Raw genomic sequence first — 16,333 nt, 5'->3', positions numbered from 1 at the left:
AAATCAACCTGTGGTCCAAACGCTGAAGAGGGGGACAATGCATTAAAGCCAAAACTCCGGGGTTGGCGTGAAGCCCTGTTGTGCAGGTAGTCCAGAAGTTTGTACAGAGCAGCACACTGAAGTTGAAGGTGGTCTGTGGATGTCAGACATCAGTGCAAACATTGTCGCCATCGCTGCAGGATGTTCTGCTCTTCTTTGCTGAAATCTGGTGAACTCTGTTTCTGCTGCACAATCAGATCTTACTTTACCCTGGGAGAAAAAATTTAAACGAGGTCAAATTTGGATGAGGACAGAAGAAGAGTAGAAAATCTCTCCTGACAGAGCGGGGACAGGCTTTTTTGATCACTGACAGCTGTAATGACTCTTTATTTGGATAATACTCTTCAGTGTTTTTTTGTTTTTTTTTAATACTGTTTTGTTTTTTGGCTTTGTCTAACTTTGAAGTACAATGTCATGGATCGGTCCATTGATACATTTCTAGCTATAAATGAGCTCTATAATAGGTATTGTTTGATTTCATTATTTACACAATGACCATGTATGGATACCTTCAAAAAAATTGATCCACAATAATACAAACTTGAGCCTTCAACCAGACAATTTGCGCCAGACAAATTCTCAATGCATTTCAGAGAACAAAACATAATTAGAAAAATTATGTAAAATTTTGTTTAAACCAAAACAAAGTCTGGCTTTCCAAGTAATATAATTTACCTTTTGGACCGACTGGATAGACTCAAAAATAGAATCACTGCTGCCTCTTTGCAAAAAAATTACTTTTCCTACAAAATAAAAAACTGATCACCTAGTAGTCTTCAAATAAAAGTTTTAGTAAAACTGGACAGTTCACTTTAGAGAATTTTTTAATTTAACTTTTTGCAACCATGATTTCTCAAACACACAGAAGATCTGAAACCGTCGACATTCACAGGCTTCTCACAGAAAAAAATGGTTTTGTCCACTAGATGGCACCAAACAGAAGGTTGACTCCCTCTCTAGATAGTTTGGGTCATGCTCTGCTGCAATAAATCTTTAAAAGTCTAGACAGCTAAATAACAACTATGTACATTTGATGGCCACTGGAATGGAGGAGCTTTTATAAATACAAGGCCAAATATGATACCACTTTTTCCAAACCTGCATTCACATATTTAGGATTTACAGTAGCTTCAGCACATTGTGAGAAATCTTTTGTGTAGTTTAGTTTTCTTTTTTTTTTGTTTTGCTTTGTTTTTTGTTTTTTTTGCTTGGATAGTATAATTTAGTGATGTGCTATTGGTGCTTATCTGCTTTAAGCTACATGGTTAAGTTGGTGAAGGCGATCTTGGATTCTTCTGAGGCTAACATTAACCCTGACAGCCAGACCTGCGTACTGGACTGGCCGCGGCGGCCTGAGAGGCACTGTTAAGAGAAAACGACACTGAAATAAATCTGAGAAACTTGTGAACAAAAATACAAAATCTAATTCTGTCATATTTGAAGATGTGGGAGCCACCATGACAAGACGGAGGCTCGAATCTAGAAGAAACAATTAGTTAAAAATTAATTAAAAAAAGAAAAAAAAACACATGGTGTGTGTGGTGAAGGATTGAGAGGAAAGGAGCAGTATGTCGATTTTTGCATAGTACAGAGTGTCTGTTGTGCTTTAGACGCAGTGTTGATGACTCTTCTGCCGTACAGAGGTTATAATGCCCTGTCTGTTAACAGTAGCACCAGTTTAATGTTCTTACATCGTCTATCCAGAGTGGCTGCAGCTGATGATATGCTCAGTTTCTCCCATGAATTGATGACCAGCCCTTTCGGTATGGTGGGCGCACTTGTCGGTCCTGTGTAAAGCAGACGCCGTGTTGTGCAGAAACAACAAAACAGGAAAGGCACGTGTCACGACGAACAACCCGCTGCCCCCCCATCGATCAGACGTGGGCGGAGCCTCTGTGGTGGCGCGGCAGCGAGACGGGAGGAGGTATTGCTTTGAGGCCGTTGCCCGGGCAGCTCAGGCTGCTGTGGCCGCGGTCGAGCAGCATCGCCACCGGCACGTCGGGCCGGGGCGGGATGAACACGGGGCAGGAGCGCGTGCGGGCGTGGCTCTTCCGGCCGCCGGCGTGGCACACGAGCTCACTGACCGTGCCCAGGGGAGGCAGGTGTTGGCGCCAGCGCTCGGCCTGCGCCTCCTTGTGCTTGATCGAGTACCAGGTGAGGAAGATGAAGACGAAGCCGACGAACTTGAGGCTGGCGGCCAGGCCGAAGTACACGAAGCGGAATGAGGTAACGTCGTACTCCCAGCAGGAGCCGTGGACGCCGCAGTCCTGCTGCCACAGCATGCAGGTGGTGTCGATCACGGCGCCAAAGTAGATGGGCGTGGGGATGTAGGCTGAGGAAGGGGAGAGACTTGAGTTGATGAAATTTTCATAGCACAAATGAATCGAAATTTAACTTTGGTCTGATAAACATTTCTTTGGTAAGCCTCTCTTTTACAGTCCCAAATTTGGAATGTAATTACCAAGTAAGTACCTAATGAGTTACAGTGTTTTACTATGTAATTAAGACCAATTTTAGAGAATAATTACCGACAAATTATTGCTTAACAGTGTATAAATTACCCAATATGTACCAACCGTGACGGTGGTTAATTACCAAGTAAGTTTGCACCTACTACGTTACAGTGCACTACTGCATAATTATGTCTAAATTTAGAGCATAATTATATATAAATTACTGTTCAACAGTGCCTAAGTTACAAAATATTTACCAGCGGCTTATGCAGTAATAAGTACAGTGTTTTACTATGTAATTAAAACCAATTTTAGATGAGCATTGAGCTTTTTGGCAGCAAACACTCCAGGTGGGTTTGTTTTGAGGCAAAGGATGAATATTTGGAAAAATTGCTCTTTAAAATGCCAGGTGATTTTAAAGAAAATCTGGTGGATTCACAATGGGTCATTATTGGGTCTTACAGTTGGGAAATTATCTACTATATATGGCCAAATCAACACAGATGTGGTTCATCAAATGAAATTAAGCTTTTCTGGTGGCAATCTCAGACCTAAATCCCTGCAGAAAAGCTGTGTGATGAGCTGAAGAGGGGAGAAAAAAAAAAAAAAGAATGATCCAGATTTTGCAAAGCTGAATAATTAAAGATCCCTCACTGTATGCTTCAACCTCATGAAATGTTACAGAAAACCTTTAAAAAGGGCTATGGCAGTACGGGTGGGGGCCAAAAACGGATTTTGTTCACCTTTTTTTTTTATATACTCAAAGGTTGGATTTCTCTAAAGGTTTTTGTGAATTGATGTTGTTGTAATTAGTCTCACCGCTTTAATATTTGGGTAAGTAACTGACTGGCACAGTAGGTCGATGAAAACATAAAGTCAACTACTAAAGGTTTAGTGCCAGAATACATTACTGTTAACTACATTAATAAGTTAATTATTAATAAAATATCTTGAAAGGCTTAGGAAAAAAAAAAAAAACTTCACAGCCACAGATTATGACTTTCAAAAGATCAATTTCCAAAATTATATTCCATTCCTGCAGCTATGCAGTGTATGATCACAGAAATCAACCCCCCCCCCGCCCCCTCCGGTCACCAGTGTTCATATCGTGCAAAGTTTATGAGACATGGCGTGGCAGCTTTCCGTTCGCATGGCGATACAAAGCTGATCAGAGACATGCTGCAGCAGAACTCCCTCACCCCGAGGGCTTGTCTACATCTAACAGCACAAAGGGTCACAGAGGTTTGGTACGGAGCTGCATTCCTGCTCTCCAACACTGCAGGCTGCCAAGCCGGCTATAGAATAAAATTATGCAGCATAATGATTTTTATTACCTCCTGCACAGAAGCTCAGTGGATTGTTTTCAGCCTAATTATTTTAATCATTTTCCCTAAAAGATGCATTTAGAGTGCACTAATGCAAAGCACTTTACATTTTTTCTTAAAGTTAATGTATAACAGGAAGCATTGTGTACAAACCGAGGGTCCGGAGCAAAACAAACTGCATCCCGAGAGCAAAAGGCCTTTCCTGTTCATCAACAGACCTGCAGGGAAAACAAGAGGCAGACGTGAAGACAGGAGGACGACCAGACGACAGTCGCCAGAGACGGCGTCTCACCTGAGCGTCACGATGATGGCCGAGGGCTGGGCGCACGCCGTGATGAGGGTGACGATGAAGAGGAAGATGAGGAACGGGATGAGCGTGTTGCAGGTGCGGTCGCACTTCCCCGACAAGGCGAACCCGTTCTCGTTCAGGTACGTCTTGACGATGACCAGCTGGAGCTGGTTGACCTGGCCGCCGGAGGACGGAGTGATGACCTGGCGGCTCTGAACGCAGCCGCAGTCCGTGTAGTTCCTGGTCTGTGGTCAGAAAACGGGATCCAGACTTTTGAAATGACGACTAAAATGTGTAGGGTTAACAGTACTGAATGGTGCAGAACAAACGTCGCTTTTTATTAGACATTATATAAAGTCACTGGAGTCCAAAAAGGAACGTAAAGATGGGAAGGCCTCACCCCGGTGCTGTCATTGCCCACGGTGCTGCATCCAGCCAAGCAGGGGTTGAAGTAGGTGATGCCGTCAGAGCCGCAGACCGGAGCGTACTCGTGGATCCTGCAGCCACAGTTTACATTGCAGCTGCCTGTCAGGTTCCTGTGGGTCATGGTCAGTGTCGGACTGAAAAGAGGCAAACGAGAATGACGACAAATCAAGGCTGGTCGGGAGAAAACATGGCTGGCGCATGCTTAGATACAGGCTCAGATCTAAGCAAATTTAGCATTTTATTGTCCCATTTTCCGGTTGAGATGTACTTCCTCATTGAGGACGGTCAGTGAGAACCAAAACCCTGAAGATAATTGGGCGACTACTTCTTTAACCTACACTAAGCTCAAAAGGGAGGGGCTGACAACAACACTTCAGCGTGGATGCTGAAGAGAGTGAGAGAGAATAAGATTTTCAACAGAGAACAGGAAGGCTAGACGTATTTTAGCTAAGGCGCTGTGTCAAATCCTTTTGATTCCATCATTGAGCATGCGGGATTAGCAAATAATCCATGTCCCCCCCCTTTCCAAGCTCGTTACATGGTTGAAGAGTGGAGGGGAGGGGCGGAGGATGCGACACGTATTGTCCAGCTCGCTGGGCAGTGTGGGAACAGTTTCTCTAAAGCTGGAACGTTGGTTTAGTCAAAACCAGACGCGGAGAGGCGAGGATTGGGTTTTCTCTGGTAAGCTTCCTACTGAGCAATGCGGAACAGGCCAGGACGCATCCTAAAAACACAACCACTGACGGGAAACAATGAATCAAAAAAACTGAAATCACAAACATTTCTAAACTCATCACATAAAATATCAATACTTCTGGCCTTTTTTATTATGCCAACAGAGATATTCACAATATTATAATCATTGACAGCAAATCTGAGAAAGGTGCTTTGCTACAAAAACAATTGCACGATCTTTTGTCAATTCTCAAAGGAGCAGAGAAACATGCACATATCTAATAATTCATTTAAGTATAGAAACAGTAAAAACAAAATCTAATTATGTAGAATCAGCCTAAATATTAACTAATAAAGTGAGACACCGAGATAAGTATTTAACAAAAGCATAAAAATGGTTACAAATTAATTGTGACTATAATAAAATGTAACTAATCAAAAAAGCAACTCTTAAAATCACTAAAAGTAAAAAAAACTTAATTAACTGCAACACATTCCTTGAATCAACTAAACAAATGAGCAAAAATATAAAAGTATATATATGAAAAATATCACCTAAGCAAAAGAAAAGGTAAACATTTCATAGCCGGAAAACATAAAAGCAATAAAGTGAAAAAGTAACAAAAAAATTATTATATTACTGTAATAATTCACAAGTGTACATTTAGAGCTGAGAGACCAGTTCCTTGGATTAACATAATAGACAGTATTGTGAAGAACATCTCTAAAAAAAAAAAGAAAATAATTGTAAAAAAAAAAAAAAATCACATGTAACAACCTATTAGTTGAGCAAAAGTAATTATCTACAAACTGCTTAAACTAATCAAGTAAAAAAAGTACTATGGTAACAAAATCTGATCCAGATAATATGCAAGGAAATTAAAAGCACTTGTTAGAAAGTTTTTACACACACACACAACAGGAAACCACGAGAGCGGCTGTCTTCATCAGTGAAGAGAGAAAACGCTTCATCGAGCGGGAACAGGTCTACCTGCACCAAAGCTCTCGTAAACAGAGATTTAGTCTGCTGCAGTTTTTAATAAAGTGTAATTCAAATACATAATCATGTCCCCAGCGCCGTGAACACTATGCAGCTCAGTGAAAACAACCACTTAAGACCGTTATGCAACCTTACATGCCTGCTGGCCCTGTCGTTTCTCATCACCCTGTTGGTGAAGCAGAGTCACGTCTGGACTAGGAAAGTTTGCTGAAATATTCCTCCCATCTGTGCTGCTCACGACTACTGACCGGCGCTGTGAATAATGAGGCATTCTGACAGCTCTGTGGGCCCTCCGTAAACATGAGCTCCGCACAAGAAACGGCAACCTTATTAACTTATCAGTTATGGGATTTGAACAGACGCAAAGGTTATTAAAGTCTCTTTGAATAACTTGCTTTTAATAGGGGGAGAATTTCGCAGAGGCCTGGCTGACTTAGCCATGCTTCTGTAACAAACTGCTACTCGTGCAGGCTGGCAGGCAGCATTCTTTCTCGAAAACCTCCTTTAACCTCCCTTAAATATTTCAGAAATCAAATGTTTAGAAACCAAAAGAACGTAAATTATTCATTCAGACATCCAAAGGTAAAGCAAGATCTCTGCATGCTTTATCTTACCACAAGCTCCATATATCTCTTAACTTGCCCCTTGCTTAGTATGATTAGACTAATATGGGAAGTGACTGATAAAGGTCCAAAAAATGAATTTTAATATGGTTAAAATCAGACGAGAGTACACCTGTATTTACAGTAAAAATGTAACGTTATTTCAAGGTCGGCGGGTGAAAGGTGCCCCCCCTCCCGTGTTTCCGTTGGCTACGGGGTCTGGCACGTCGCGTGGCTGCCCGTAAGCTCCGCCGCCGACGGCGCTTTCAGAAATAGAGGTGGCAAAGTGATTCATCGGGACAAGAGAGCAGATGCAAGTGTTGCTAATTATTCCTTCACGCTGCAACACAATGCCATAACGCATGAGGATGATGGAACGGTGGCAGCAACACAAGCCCACACCGGCTTCTGATTCATCTTTGGATGCGTCGCTCCGATAACGGGATCCACGCTGTTTATTTCGCTCAGAACCCAAAGCTGTGAACCCTGATTGCGCTGCAGCAAGTGCACCTTTACTGCATGTTCAGGTGTGAACATGCAGCGCACTGCTAAAGCCTTGATACTCCCTCAAACTTTTCCCAAGGTGTCTGCCTATTTTTCAGGCAGAAATATCAAACTTTACCAGTTCTTTGTTCTTCATCTTCATTTTTAAATACAAAATACAAAACTTCATGGCAGGTTTTTTTTTTTTTTTTTTTTTTGTACACAAAATATTAAAAAAAAGCTGAAAGGGCTACAAATGCTTTTTTTTTTTTTTTGCAAGGCACTGCAGATGGTTACTAGTTTTAGGAACCATGAATGTTTCCTCACCCGGTTGTGTAGGGGATGTTGATGCCTCCTAGATTGATGCTCTCGCAGCCGACGATGAAAAGCGTCGAAAAGCAGAGCAGCGACACTCCGCTGCAGATCATGGCCAGCTTTGCCGACTCCCTCGCGCCGAGCTTCAGCTTCTTGATGATGTAGCCGCCGAGGACGATGCCCACGCCGGCGCTGGGCACGATGATCAAACCTGCCAGACGACAGAGAGCGGACATAACCTGTGAGATGGTGGGAAGGGTTGCAGAGACCAACCCCGGACGTGTTAGCGCCGGAATGATTACTGTGAAGCACGGCCACATAAGTGCTTGTTATGAACAACGCTTTAATTAGGACGCACTCCTGGGAATACAATGTGAGCTTTTCAAGCCTGTCTATATATATATATTAAAAAAAACAAAAAACAGTGGTGTTTTGTTGCTGAATGTGTGCTGGATTCAGAAATGTCAGCCTCTATTAAGCTATGAATAAATGACCAGAAGCAGCATTACTGGAACACTGCAGGCCGTCGGCGAGCCATTTCGGGCCGTGACACGTGCGTCAAGTCCGCTCGAGCCAGTAACACTGACAGCATGAGAAAACAAAATACTACTAGGGAGATGTAGGGAGCATTAAGTGTCATCATGCAGAATTTCCAGGCAGCTCTGAAGTGAGACCGAAAGGCTTTCACAGCGGGGTGACAAAGACTGGGTAAGTAAGAAGAGGAGGAGGAGGAGGAGGAGGGCGGCTCTCAGAGAGAATATCAACATAGTCATTATAAAAGTACAAAGAAATGTCATCTGCTTCCTCCTTGTATCAGTGTGTGCTAGGACAAGAGACAAAGACGGAGCACGCTCAGTGACAGCCAGCCAACAGATTACAGTGGCTTATCATCATTTAAGTGCATGTTTCTGTGCTAAAACCATCTGTTTTCTGCAAGATTATACATTCACACTCTAAAGCCCACATACACACACACACGCACGCACAAGCTGTGTTATGTGGCATTACATGCTGCATGTGCAACTTAACTATCGTATCTGGATTAAAAGATTGGCTGACATTAAAGGGACAGAACCTTTTTTTGTGTGCAAAAGATTGCATTACAGATGTACAGCAGCTGAGGTGAAAATGTTCTGTAAGTTACAGATCTACTTATTGTAGCTACAGACCTGCGAAAAATACTTCCCATGATTTAACATTAGAGGCAAATACTGTTTTCCACAAGGCCAGGTTGGTTGAATGAGAACAGCATTTGAAAACTCATTTTGTGCCTCCTCAGCTTGTCTTTGTCTGTTATCAAAATCAGTTTGATGCTCTGAAACAAATCTGTGTCACAAGAAGATCTGAAAGAAAATATATACATACTTAACAAGGAGGTAATTTATTGAACTCAATTGTATTTAGTTTTGATGGATTTGGTGTTGGATTGTATTTTTCAATTTTGCCCGATGTCCCATTTTTCAGATTTATAAGATCCCGTTTCTATATCTTCCAAGTCAGAGCACAGATCCCTTTCTTGCTGAGAGGCTACGACAAGAAAATATTTGTTTTCCCGACCTCATCTTTGAATCCCGCATCACCCAACAAGATATAACTGCAAGACCAAAAGCTTATAGAGAAGACTCATTTAGCTGTCATGTTAGAGGCTGATGTAATATCTGTTTGGTTAAACGTTTTAATGCAATACATTTTTTTTTTTTTTAAATTAAGTAACTTTACCACTGCTTACTTGTTCTTTCCTCACAAATCGTCTCATAAAGTTATCTAACTGGGTAAATGTATTAAGCATTGTTTTCTATACACATGTTTAAGCGATTTATTTCTACTATGGTTGCATTGAATTCAATATTGAAATAGCAAAAGACTGCTGGAATGCAATGTTTGGTTGGTTGATTTAATTAATTTTGACTCCTGTAACCATAACAATCTGGAGGATGATTTATGACAAAATGGCTCCAACATAGCATAACAACACAACAACATTTTCTGCTTTTCGGTTCATAAACAATAAAACATATTAAGCCCTGATTTATCTGATAATATTTGACATTCAGCTCTCAAAATGTCAGACGTAAATTTGAATACACTACTACACTAACATTGATTCAGATTTGACAAAATGACATCAAATCCAAACCTTGCTAACTATATGAGAAATCATCTTGTGAAACTTCCTCTTGTTTTTAGCTCATATTTTGCTGGCTAATTTAATTGAGTCAAAATTCTTAATTGTTAGTATTGTTGCTGTGTTTGTAATATTTTTGGTTTGTTTTATCAAAACAGGTCTCTCTTGTAAATTAGATCTTGGATCTCAATGAGACAGCCAGTATAAATAAAGGTCAAATAACAATAATTTAAAAGAAAAAAGCATTAAAAACTAATCTCCATCGTCAGAGAGTCTTTACACCTGGGACTCAACGGAAGCACAGCACTCCCGTCAGCAGAAGTGCCCTCTTCTGTCTCCTCATCTCCAACCATCATCACATTCGAGCAGCTTGGCAGCGTTTGGGTAGCCATGGCAACAGCACCACCCAACTGCCCTTACCCTGCGTATCCTGGCAACAGTCAGATGGAATGAGGTATCGTGTGTATTTCTCCTGTGTGCGTTAAAGAAGCCGTATGTCAACCAGCATACACCGTTTGTATGCCTGGATACACACAAAGTAACTAACTGTTTCTGCTTTTAAGCTATAATTACATCTCCAGTCGCTGCCTACTGTAGTAATCCTGCTACCAGATAAGTTGCATGTTGGCAATGCCAGCTCAGCTGGGGGATTACACCAGTTTCTATTCTTCTTCACACCACATGCCGGATGCTGTACACAAACTGAAAGCAGAGCAAAGCGTGGAGTGTGGTCTTGACTTTTTGATATAATCTAATAAAATTTCACAGTAAAAAAGAAAAAAGAAAAAAAAAAAAAAAAAAAAACTGAAATGGAAAGCTAGCATACCTGTGTAGATACTGGCTTTGGAGGCGGGAATGCCAAACTGTGACTCGATAAATTTGGGAATGAAGGTGATGAAGGCCGTGACGATGGCACACTCAGCGGTGTAGGACAGGCTGACGAACAGAAACGTCATGTTGCTGAGGATCCTCAAAGCGGCTTTGGGGAGGTCTGGGGGGTGATATGCAAGAAAGACTCCATCGTTAGTGTCAGACTGCAATTAAGCCCATTCAGCAAGTTTCCCCCCCCAAACCGTTAAAAACGACTTGATAAGCAAAATGGCTGGAAAGGTTACAGATATGGGTAAAAAAAAATCTAAGTTTACAACTTAAGCAACACTTATACAATCAAAACTTACTGAAATAACAGGGAAGTATTAACACATAAAAGTGTTTGAAACAACTTGTGCTTTTTCTCTCATTCAAAAGATGCATTCAGCCATGTCTCATTAAATTAGATGAGCACCTTGTTTCATGGATGACTACAGAAGGATAAGCAGGACTTGAACACATAAATTCCCAATGATTTAGGTGTAAAAAAAAAACAAAAAAACAACTTAGTTCCGCATTTTTATGTGTCTGCGAAACAGAAGTTGTCATCAGACATCTACCACACTTTCAGAAAAAGATGAGTTTAGCGGATTGATAAATTTTGACTTTGTTCCCCAAAATAAAAAGCTTCATTCAAGGACAGAGCTACCCTGAAAGGACACAAGCAAATATTCAGTGCCATGCAAATGTAGTCATAACCTTAATTTTTTGTCACAGTCTATTACATTGAGAAATCATGAGGTAGACCGAACAAAGCAGCATAAAGCGGCAAAGTAGAAAGGCATTGTTTCATTGTTTTCAGCATTTTTAACATCTTTTACACTTACAAACATAAAAAGTGCAGCAACTGAGTCATGATTCTCACATAAATGGCACCCTGGGGAAGTCCCTCTGTCTGCCAACATCCAACCAATTAAAATCCAAGAAATTATCCGACACTTTGGGGCAGGATAAACTGCAGTCCAGTTCTGCAGAAAGCACATGAACATAATCTCCCTGCATCAGGAACAATCTGGGGATGCCTACTCAAAACATCAGGCTGCCATCTCTCACCTGACTTACCTTATTCATGTGCAAATATAACTTAGATTGCATCGTCCAGGGTGCTTCTACAGCTTCCTTTCCATAGAGTAGCTGGTCATAACAAAAACATCTAGGCATTCGTCACAAATTATAGAACTTTACCTTTGTGTTTGAATTTCAGAATAAAACCATTTTCAAAGTTTGTCTTTTTTTTAATTATTATTATCTTATCCTGCAAACAAAAGACCCAACAATCCCCACTGGCAGGGGTAATAATTTAATCAATAATGTGCAACAGGATTTTAGGAGAGACTGGATTATCCGGTTATGTAAAACACGCAGGTCTGTGTAGCTCATTAGTGCCGCTGCTCCTGCAAAAGCCTTTATCAAAGAGTTTGGTCCACATTCTGCTGATTACTCATTTTATCAGCAGCCAAACTGTGAAAATCACGGCTGAAAGACATCAAGTAGCGTGTGAGCATACCTTGCAGCATATCGGACTATCAAGCAAAAAATTATTATTCTTTTACATTTACTTCAAGCATTTGCTGGTAATCAACAGATTATTTTTCTCGTCCCTCTGGCTGATACGTAAACTTAAATCATGATCCATTGATACAGATTAATTTTAATTAATAGTTCAGTCCACACAGGTACTTAAATTTAAAATAATATTTAACATTTCTTGTTAAACAGCAATCGATTTTTGGGCGCGCTTTCTAGAAAAATACATTTTCTTAGTTTCTGCAAATGCCAGCTGAACCTTACTGTGTCCTTACAAATTTACAAAGTAAGGACACAGTCATGTACATTTATTAGTCAATCGACTAGAAGCCTTCTGGTTTTGTCAGAATAAAGATTTTAAACCGTAGAGGTGGGGGAGGGGGGCACAACTTGAAGATTAAGTCATGAACCGGTCACATTAAAAGCAACAAAGCCAGCTAGGAATAAAAAAAAGTCACAAAATGAGAGGCGGATTAAGTGTCTTTCATTAAAGATTATTAGGAAAGCTGACCAGTTGAACAGCATGACAAGACGCCTTGATTTGGGATTTAACCGGCCCAGCTCTAATTCAGCAGGACTCATGGTGGGTGGGGGGAGAATATTAGAAGCATGCGTCCGTGATCCCAGATCAAAGGTAAGAATAAAATAGTGATGCTAATTATTTCATTCCTGGGAGCCAGGACGTAATCCTGTCTGGAGTCGGGGACAGATGGCCTCGTCCTGCCGGGGTCCACAGCAGCTGTTCCTCAATCAGACAGATCACTTGCTTGCATTAGATCAGCAAATCGCTTTTTTGTTGACTTTTGTTTGATTGCTCACTCACTCTGTGAGCTTTTCTATCTGAATCGGTGGTTTCTAATTCAACTCTAGGCAGCCGTTACTGCATATCACCACTATGACAAACAGTCAACCTTTCTTGCGAACGCTCTTTTTACCCTGCTGCTAAATGCCACATTGTGATACTTATTACAAACAGCCTCCTGCTGTCTTTCAATCATGCCTTGAGTAATAAAAAACAGCTTTAGGCCGATTTGATCTCACCGGCTTTTAATTGTTTGTGATTTTCAATATTTTCACTAATCTTCCTACTGTTTTTTAATGCCTTTGTGTTTTCCATTAACATTTTGAGAAGTTTATTATACACTGCTTAAATAATCATTTTAAAGAATAAGACATAGCTGCAAAACTCATTTAGAAATTTAGATTAAAAAAAATTGCAATTATCAGCGTCACCAAAGTGCCGACTTACATTAGTTGTGTGGTAGAGGAGCTGGAGGATAAAATCCAATTTTGATGCATGGAGACTGTCATGGATGATGCTGACTATACTAAAAGGGGGCGATCTTAATTTTAATTTATGGGCTTGCTCAAGTGTAACACCAAAACAATTTATTCTGAACACACGAGGTCACGCGATGGGACACACACACAGCCCTGTTGGCACCAAACGGAAATTATATTCAGGTTATGCAAAACTAAAAGTAGTATCTCCAAACAGGAGAAACATCGGGAGCCATATTGCACGGCTCCACTAAGAGGCGGGAATGAAACAGCTGATCTTTATAGCAACTGTAAAAAGGAAGACCATTGAGATAAATTCTCCCTAACGAAGAAAAGCTAATTACAATGTTCATAGCAATTTTTGCCATTAAAAATGAAAAGCCATTAAAAGATCGTTGAGTTGCTGAGGGTTAGGGTTAGACTCTGCAACAACGCAAACAGAGGGCGACAGGAACCCAGAGATCCCTGCTATTTTTATGAAGACAAGTCATTCTTATTAATGATTTATTGTTATTTATTTTCTGTCTCTTATCTGACTTGGTGTTTGTTTCTTATTGACTACGCTTTATTTTATAACCTTGCGCAGCACTTTGGTCCCTTTGGGTGTGTAAAGTGCTCTGTGAATAAAAGGTTGATTGATTGATTTATTGAAGCCCAACAACTTTGCTTATTAGACCGTAAACATGTGACAGTTAGTTTAGCCTCCAGATGAACTCCTGTTCCTTTGAAACATTCAGCAACAAATATCAATTTGATCTTGAAGATGAATTTTCGTATGGAAGCAAGTCACACAGCAAATAGCGGAGTGGAGCAACATACCAGCTGAAAACTGTGTATGTGCATTCCTGAACAAATTCGTAACATAACTAATCACGTAGTGAAATGTAAATATGATACACTGTGTCAGTAGACATTTTTGCAATGCCTCCCAACCTTCTAGGGGAAAATTGCTTTCTCATAACAATGGATCAAGGTCTGGAACATTCCATGATCAAAATTTTGTCCCTCTGATGTGCATTATGGAAAAACACTGAGTGTTGGCATTTTGTTTTCAGCGTTTGCTTGTGATGTGAAGGGCGAAGAAAAAAAAAAGGGGGGGGGTGCAGCATACCTTTCACATAAAAATGCTGAATTTGTGCAACAGACAAACAAGCACACCTCGACAGAAGGACACGTACTGTACCAAAATACATTCGGGATCTACGCCGCGAAGCGCCTGAGTCTGCGAAACTGGCCCCAGTTTGCACAGCAGTCCCGAACATCCTGCTGAGACAAATAAAACCGCAGCTGAGGGAGCAGCGATCCGGCAGGCCTGCAGCTCGCTCCCGGCCTGCGCTGGATGCATCACCGAAACAAAGCGCTGTTTTGACTGCCCCAGCTGTGCACATAAGCATTAATTTGAGAGTGAGCAACCATGCTAAGTACATGTTTGAGTTTGCACAGAATCGGAGTGAGTGATGGCAAACACCAGCGGTTGTGTTTCAGCTGAGCTACACCAAAGCCTATGCGGTGCAGAGTGCGATGTCCCCTGGGAGCTCATTTAAAAGCGAAACAGAACAAGAGCAAAAAAAAAAAAAAAAGAGAGAGAGAGACAGGAGGGAATCTGGAAAACACTACAGCAGGACGAAGCGTATCCGGGGAATACCGGGTGTTTCCTGGCTCAGCGAGGACATTAAAAATTTCTACAACGTTTCCAACAAAATCCAATGTTTACCACCGCTGCACATCCATCAATACAATATTTACAGGAGATCTCAATAAAGCTTCCATTATTGGATCAGATGTCTAAGTCTCAACATTGATTGGATTAAAGCCTGTTCGCTCATCAACATCTCACAGTTCATTTTGCGGCACTTTGAAGTCAAAACTATTAAATGCTTCAATGTATTTCATTGGGATTTTATGTGATGGAACAGTGTGATGTATAATTGGGAGGTGGAAGGAAAATGATGAATGGTTTTGTTGTTTTCTTATTAAAAAAATCAAAGATACGGGATGCATCTCTATTCCTCCCCTCTGGATATTTTTTTTTTCTTAGAATCACCTTCAGCTACAATTTCAGTACTGAGTTCTCTTTCTACCAGCTTTTCAGGCCGACATTTTCATTAATTGTTCCCCGGGAAAAGAAAAATCAAGCCCAGTCAGACTGGACATGTGCAGCCTAAAGCCTGACTTATTGTTTGTTTTTAGCTAAACTCTGCAAGATTCTTCTAACACTCAAAAACCTCAAGGTGAAATCCTCCCTCCCTCACCTTTGATGTCTTTTCCAAATCCCATAGAGGAGGACACATTTTGGTCTTTGCTACTAGACTTTTCCTTCTTCACATCATCGTCGCTGGACACGTCACCCAACGAACTCATCTTTTTCTTCTTCTTTCTCTTATGGCGTGGAGGCAGCTTTTTGGGGAAGGCAAACATGGGGAAAATGACCAGAAGCATGGCAATGGAACAGAGGAGGAAGCCACTCCACCTTAAAAAAAAAAGACAAAAAAGCAATAAGATGCTTTCAAAAGGGTGAAATATTTTCCATTGCAGTGTGTGTACATCCTGTCAATATTGAGGTGGAAACAGCATAGAGGAGTAAGTGCATGTTTACCAGTTGCCAACGAAGCGCGGGTCATTCTGGTCAATGTTCACCACAGTTTTGGGGTCGACGTAGAAGCCGATTAGGACGCCACCCAGCAGGTAGCCGGCAGCAGGTCCCAGGGCTCCCATAACATACATGATGGCTAAAAGAGACGCATATGAAACCAGTTAGGAACAACCATAAAACCAGGACTCATCAGTAAACGAGACACAACCATCTCCTGGTTGTGCCAACACTGTAATCTCAAGTGTGGATGTTTTAACAAGGTTATACAGCCTAAATGTTACTCAATTTCACTATAAGTGGGATAAGCAGCTGCTTTGAATGAAAGCAAAA

The 16,333-nt window shown here is 41.1% G+C and overlaps 1 protein-coding gene across 1 annotated transcript in view; it reads right to left on the bottom strand.

The window, feature by feature from the left end:
- Positions 1–348: 348 nt before the first annotated feature.
- The window catches only part of slco5a1 (solute carrier organic anion transporter family member 5A1), a 37,519-nt gene continuing 21,534 nt past the window's right edge, over positions 349–16,333 (bottom strand). The window contains exons 3-10 of the mRNA XM_014992718.2: positions 16,007–16,139; positions 15,663–15,880; positions 10,559–10,723; positions 7,620–7,818; positions 4,507–4,666; positions 4,110–4,351; positions 3,971–4,035; positions 349–2,371 (exon numbers count right to left, since the gene is read on the bottom strand). Coding sequence (XP_014848204.2) covers positions 1,914–2,371; positions 3,971–4,035; positions 4,110–4,351; positions 4,507–4,666; positions 7,620–7,818; positions 10,559–10,723; positions 15,663–15,880; positions 16,007–16,139 — 1,640 coding nt within the window. The 3' untranslated portion in view covers positions 349–1,913. The remainder of the gene's footprint in view (positions 2,372–3,970; positions 4,036–4,109; positions 4,352–4,506; positions 4,667–7,619; positions 7,819–10,558; positions 10,724–15,662; positions 15,881–16,006; positions 16,140–16,333) is intronic.

Source organism: Poecilia mexicana, unplaced genomic scaffold (assembly GCF_051168715.1).
Source record: "Poecilia mexicana isolate PSO_F unplaced genomic scaffold, ASM5116871v1 scaffold_20, whole genome shotgun sequence".
Taxonomy (NCBI): Eukaryota; Metazoa; Chordata; class Actinopteri; order Cyprinodontiformes; family Poeciliidae; genus Poecilia; species Poecilia mexicana.
This window is presented reverse-complemented; position numbering and strand designations above follow the sequence as displayed.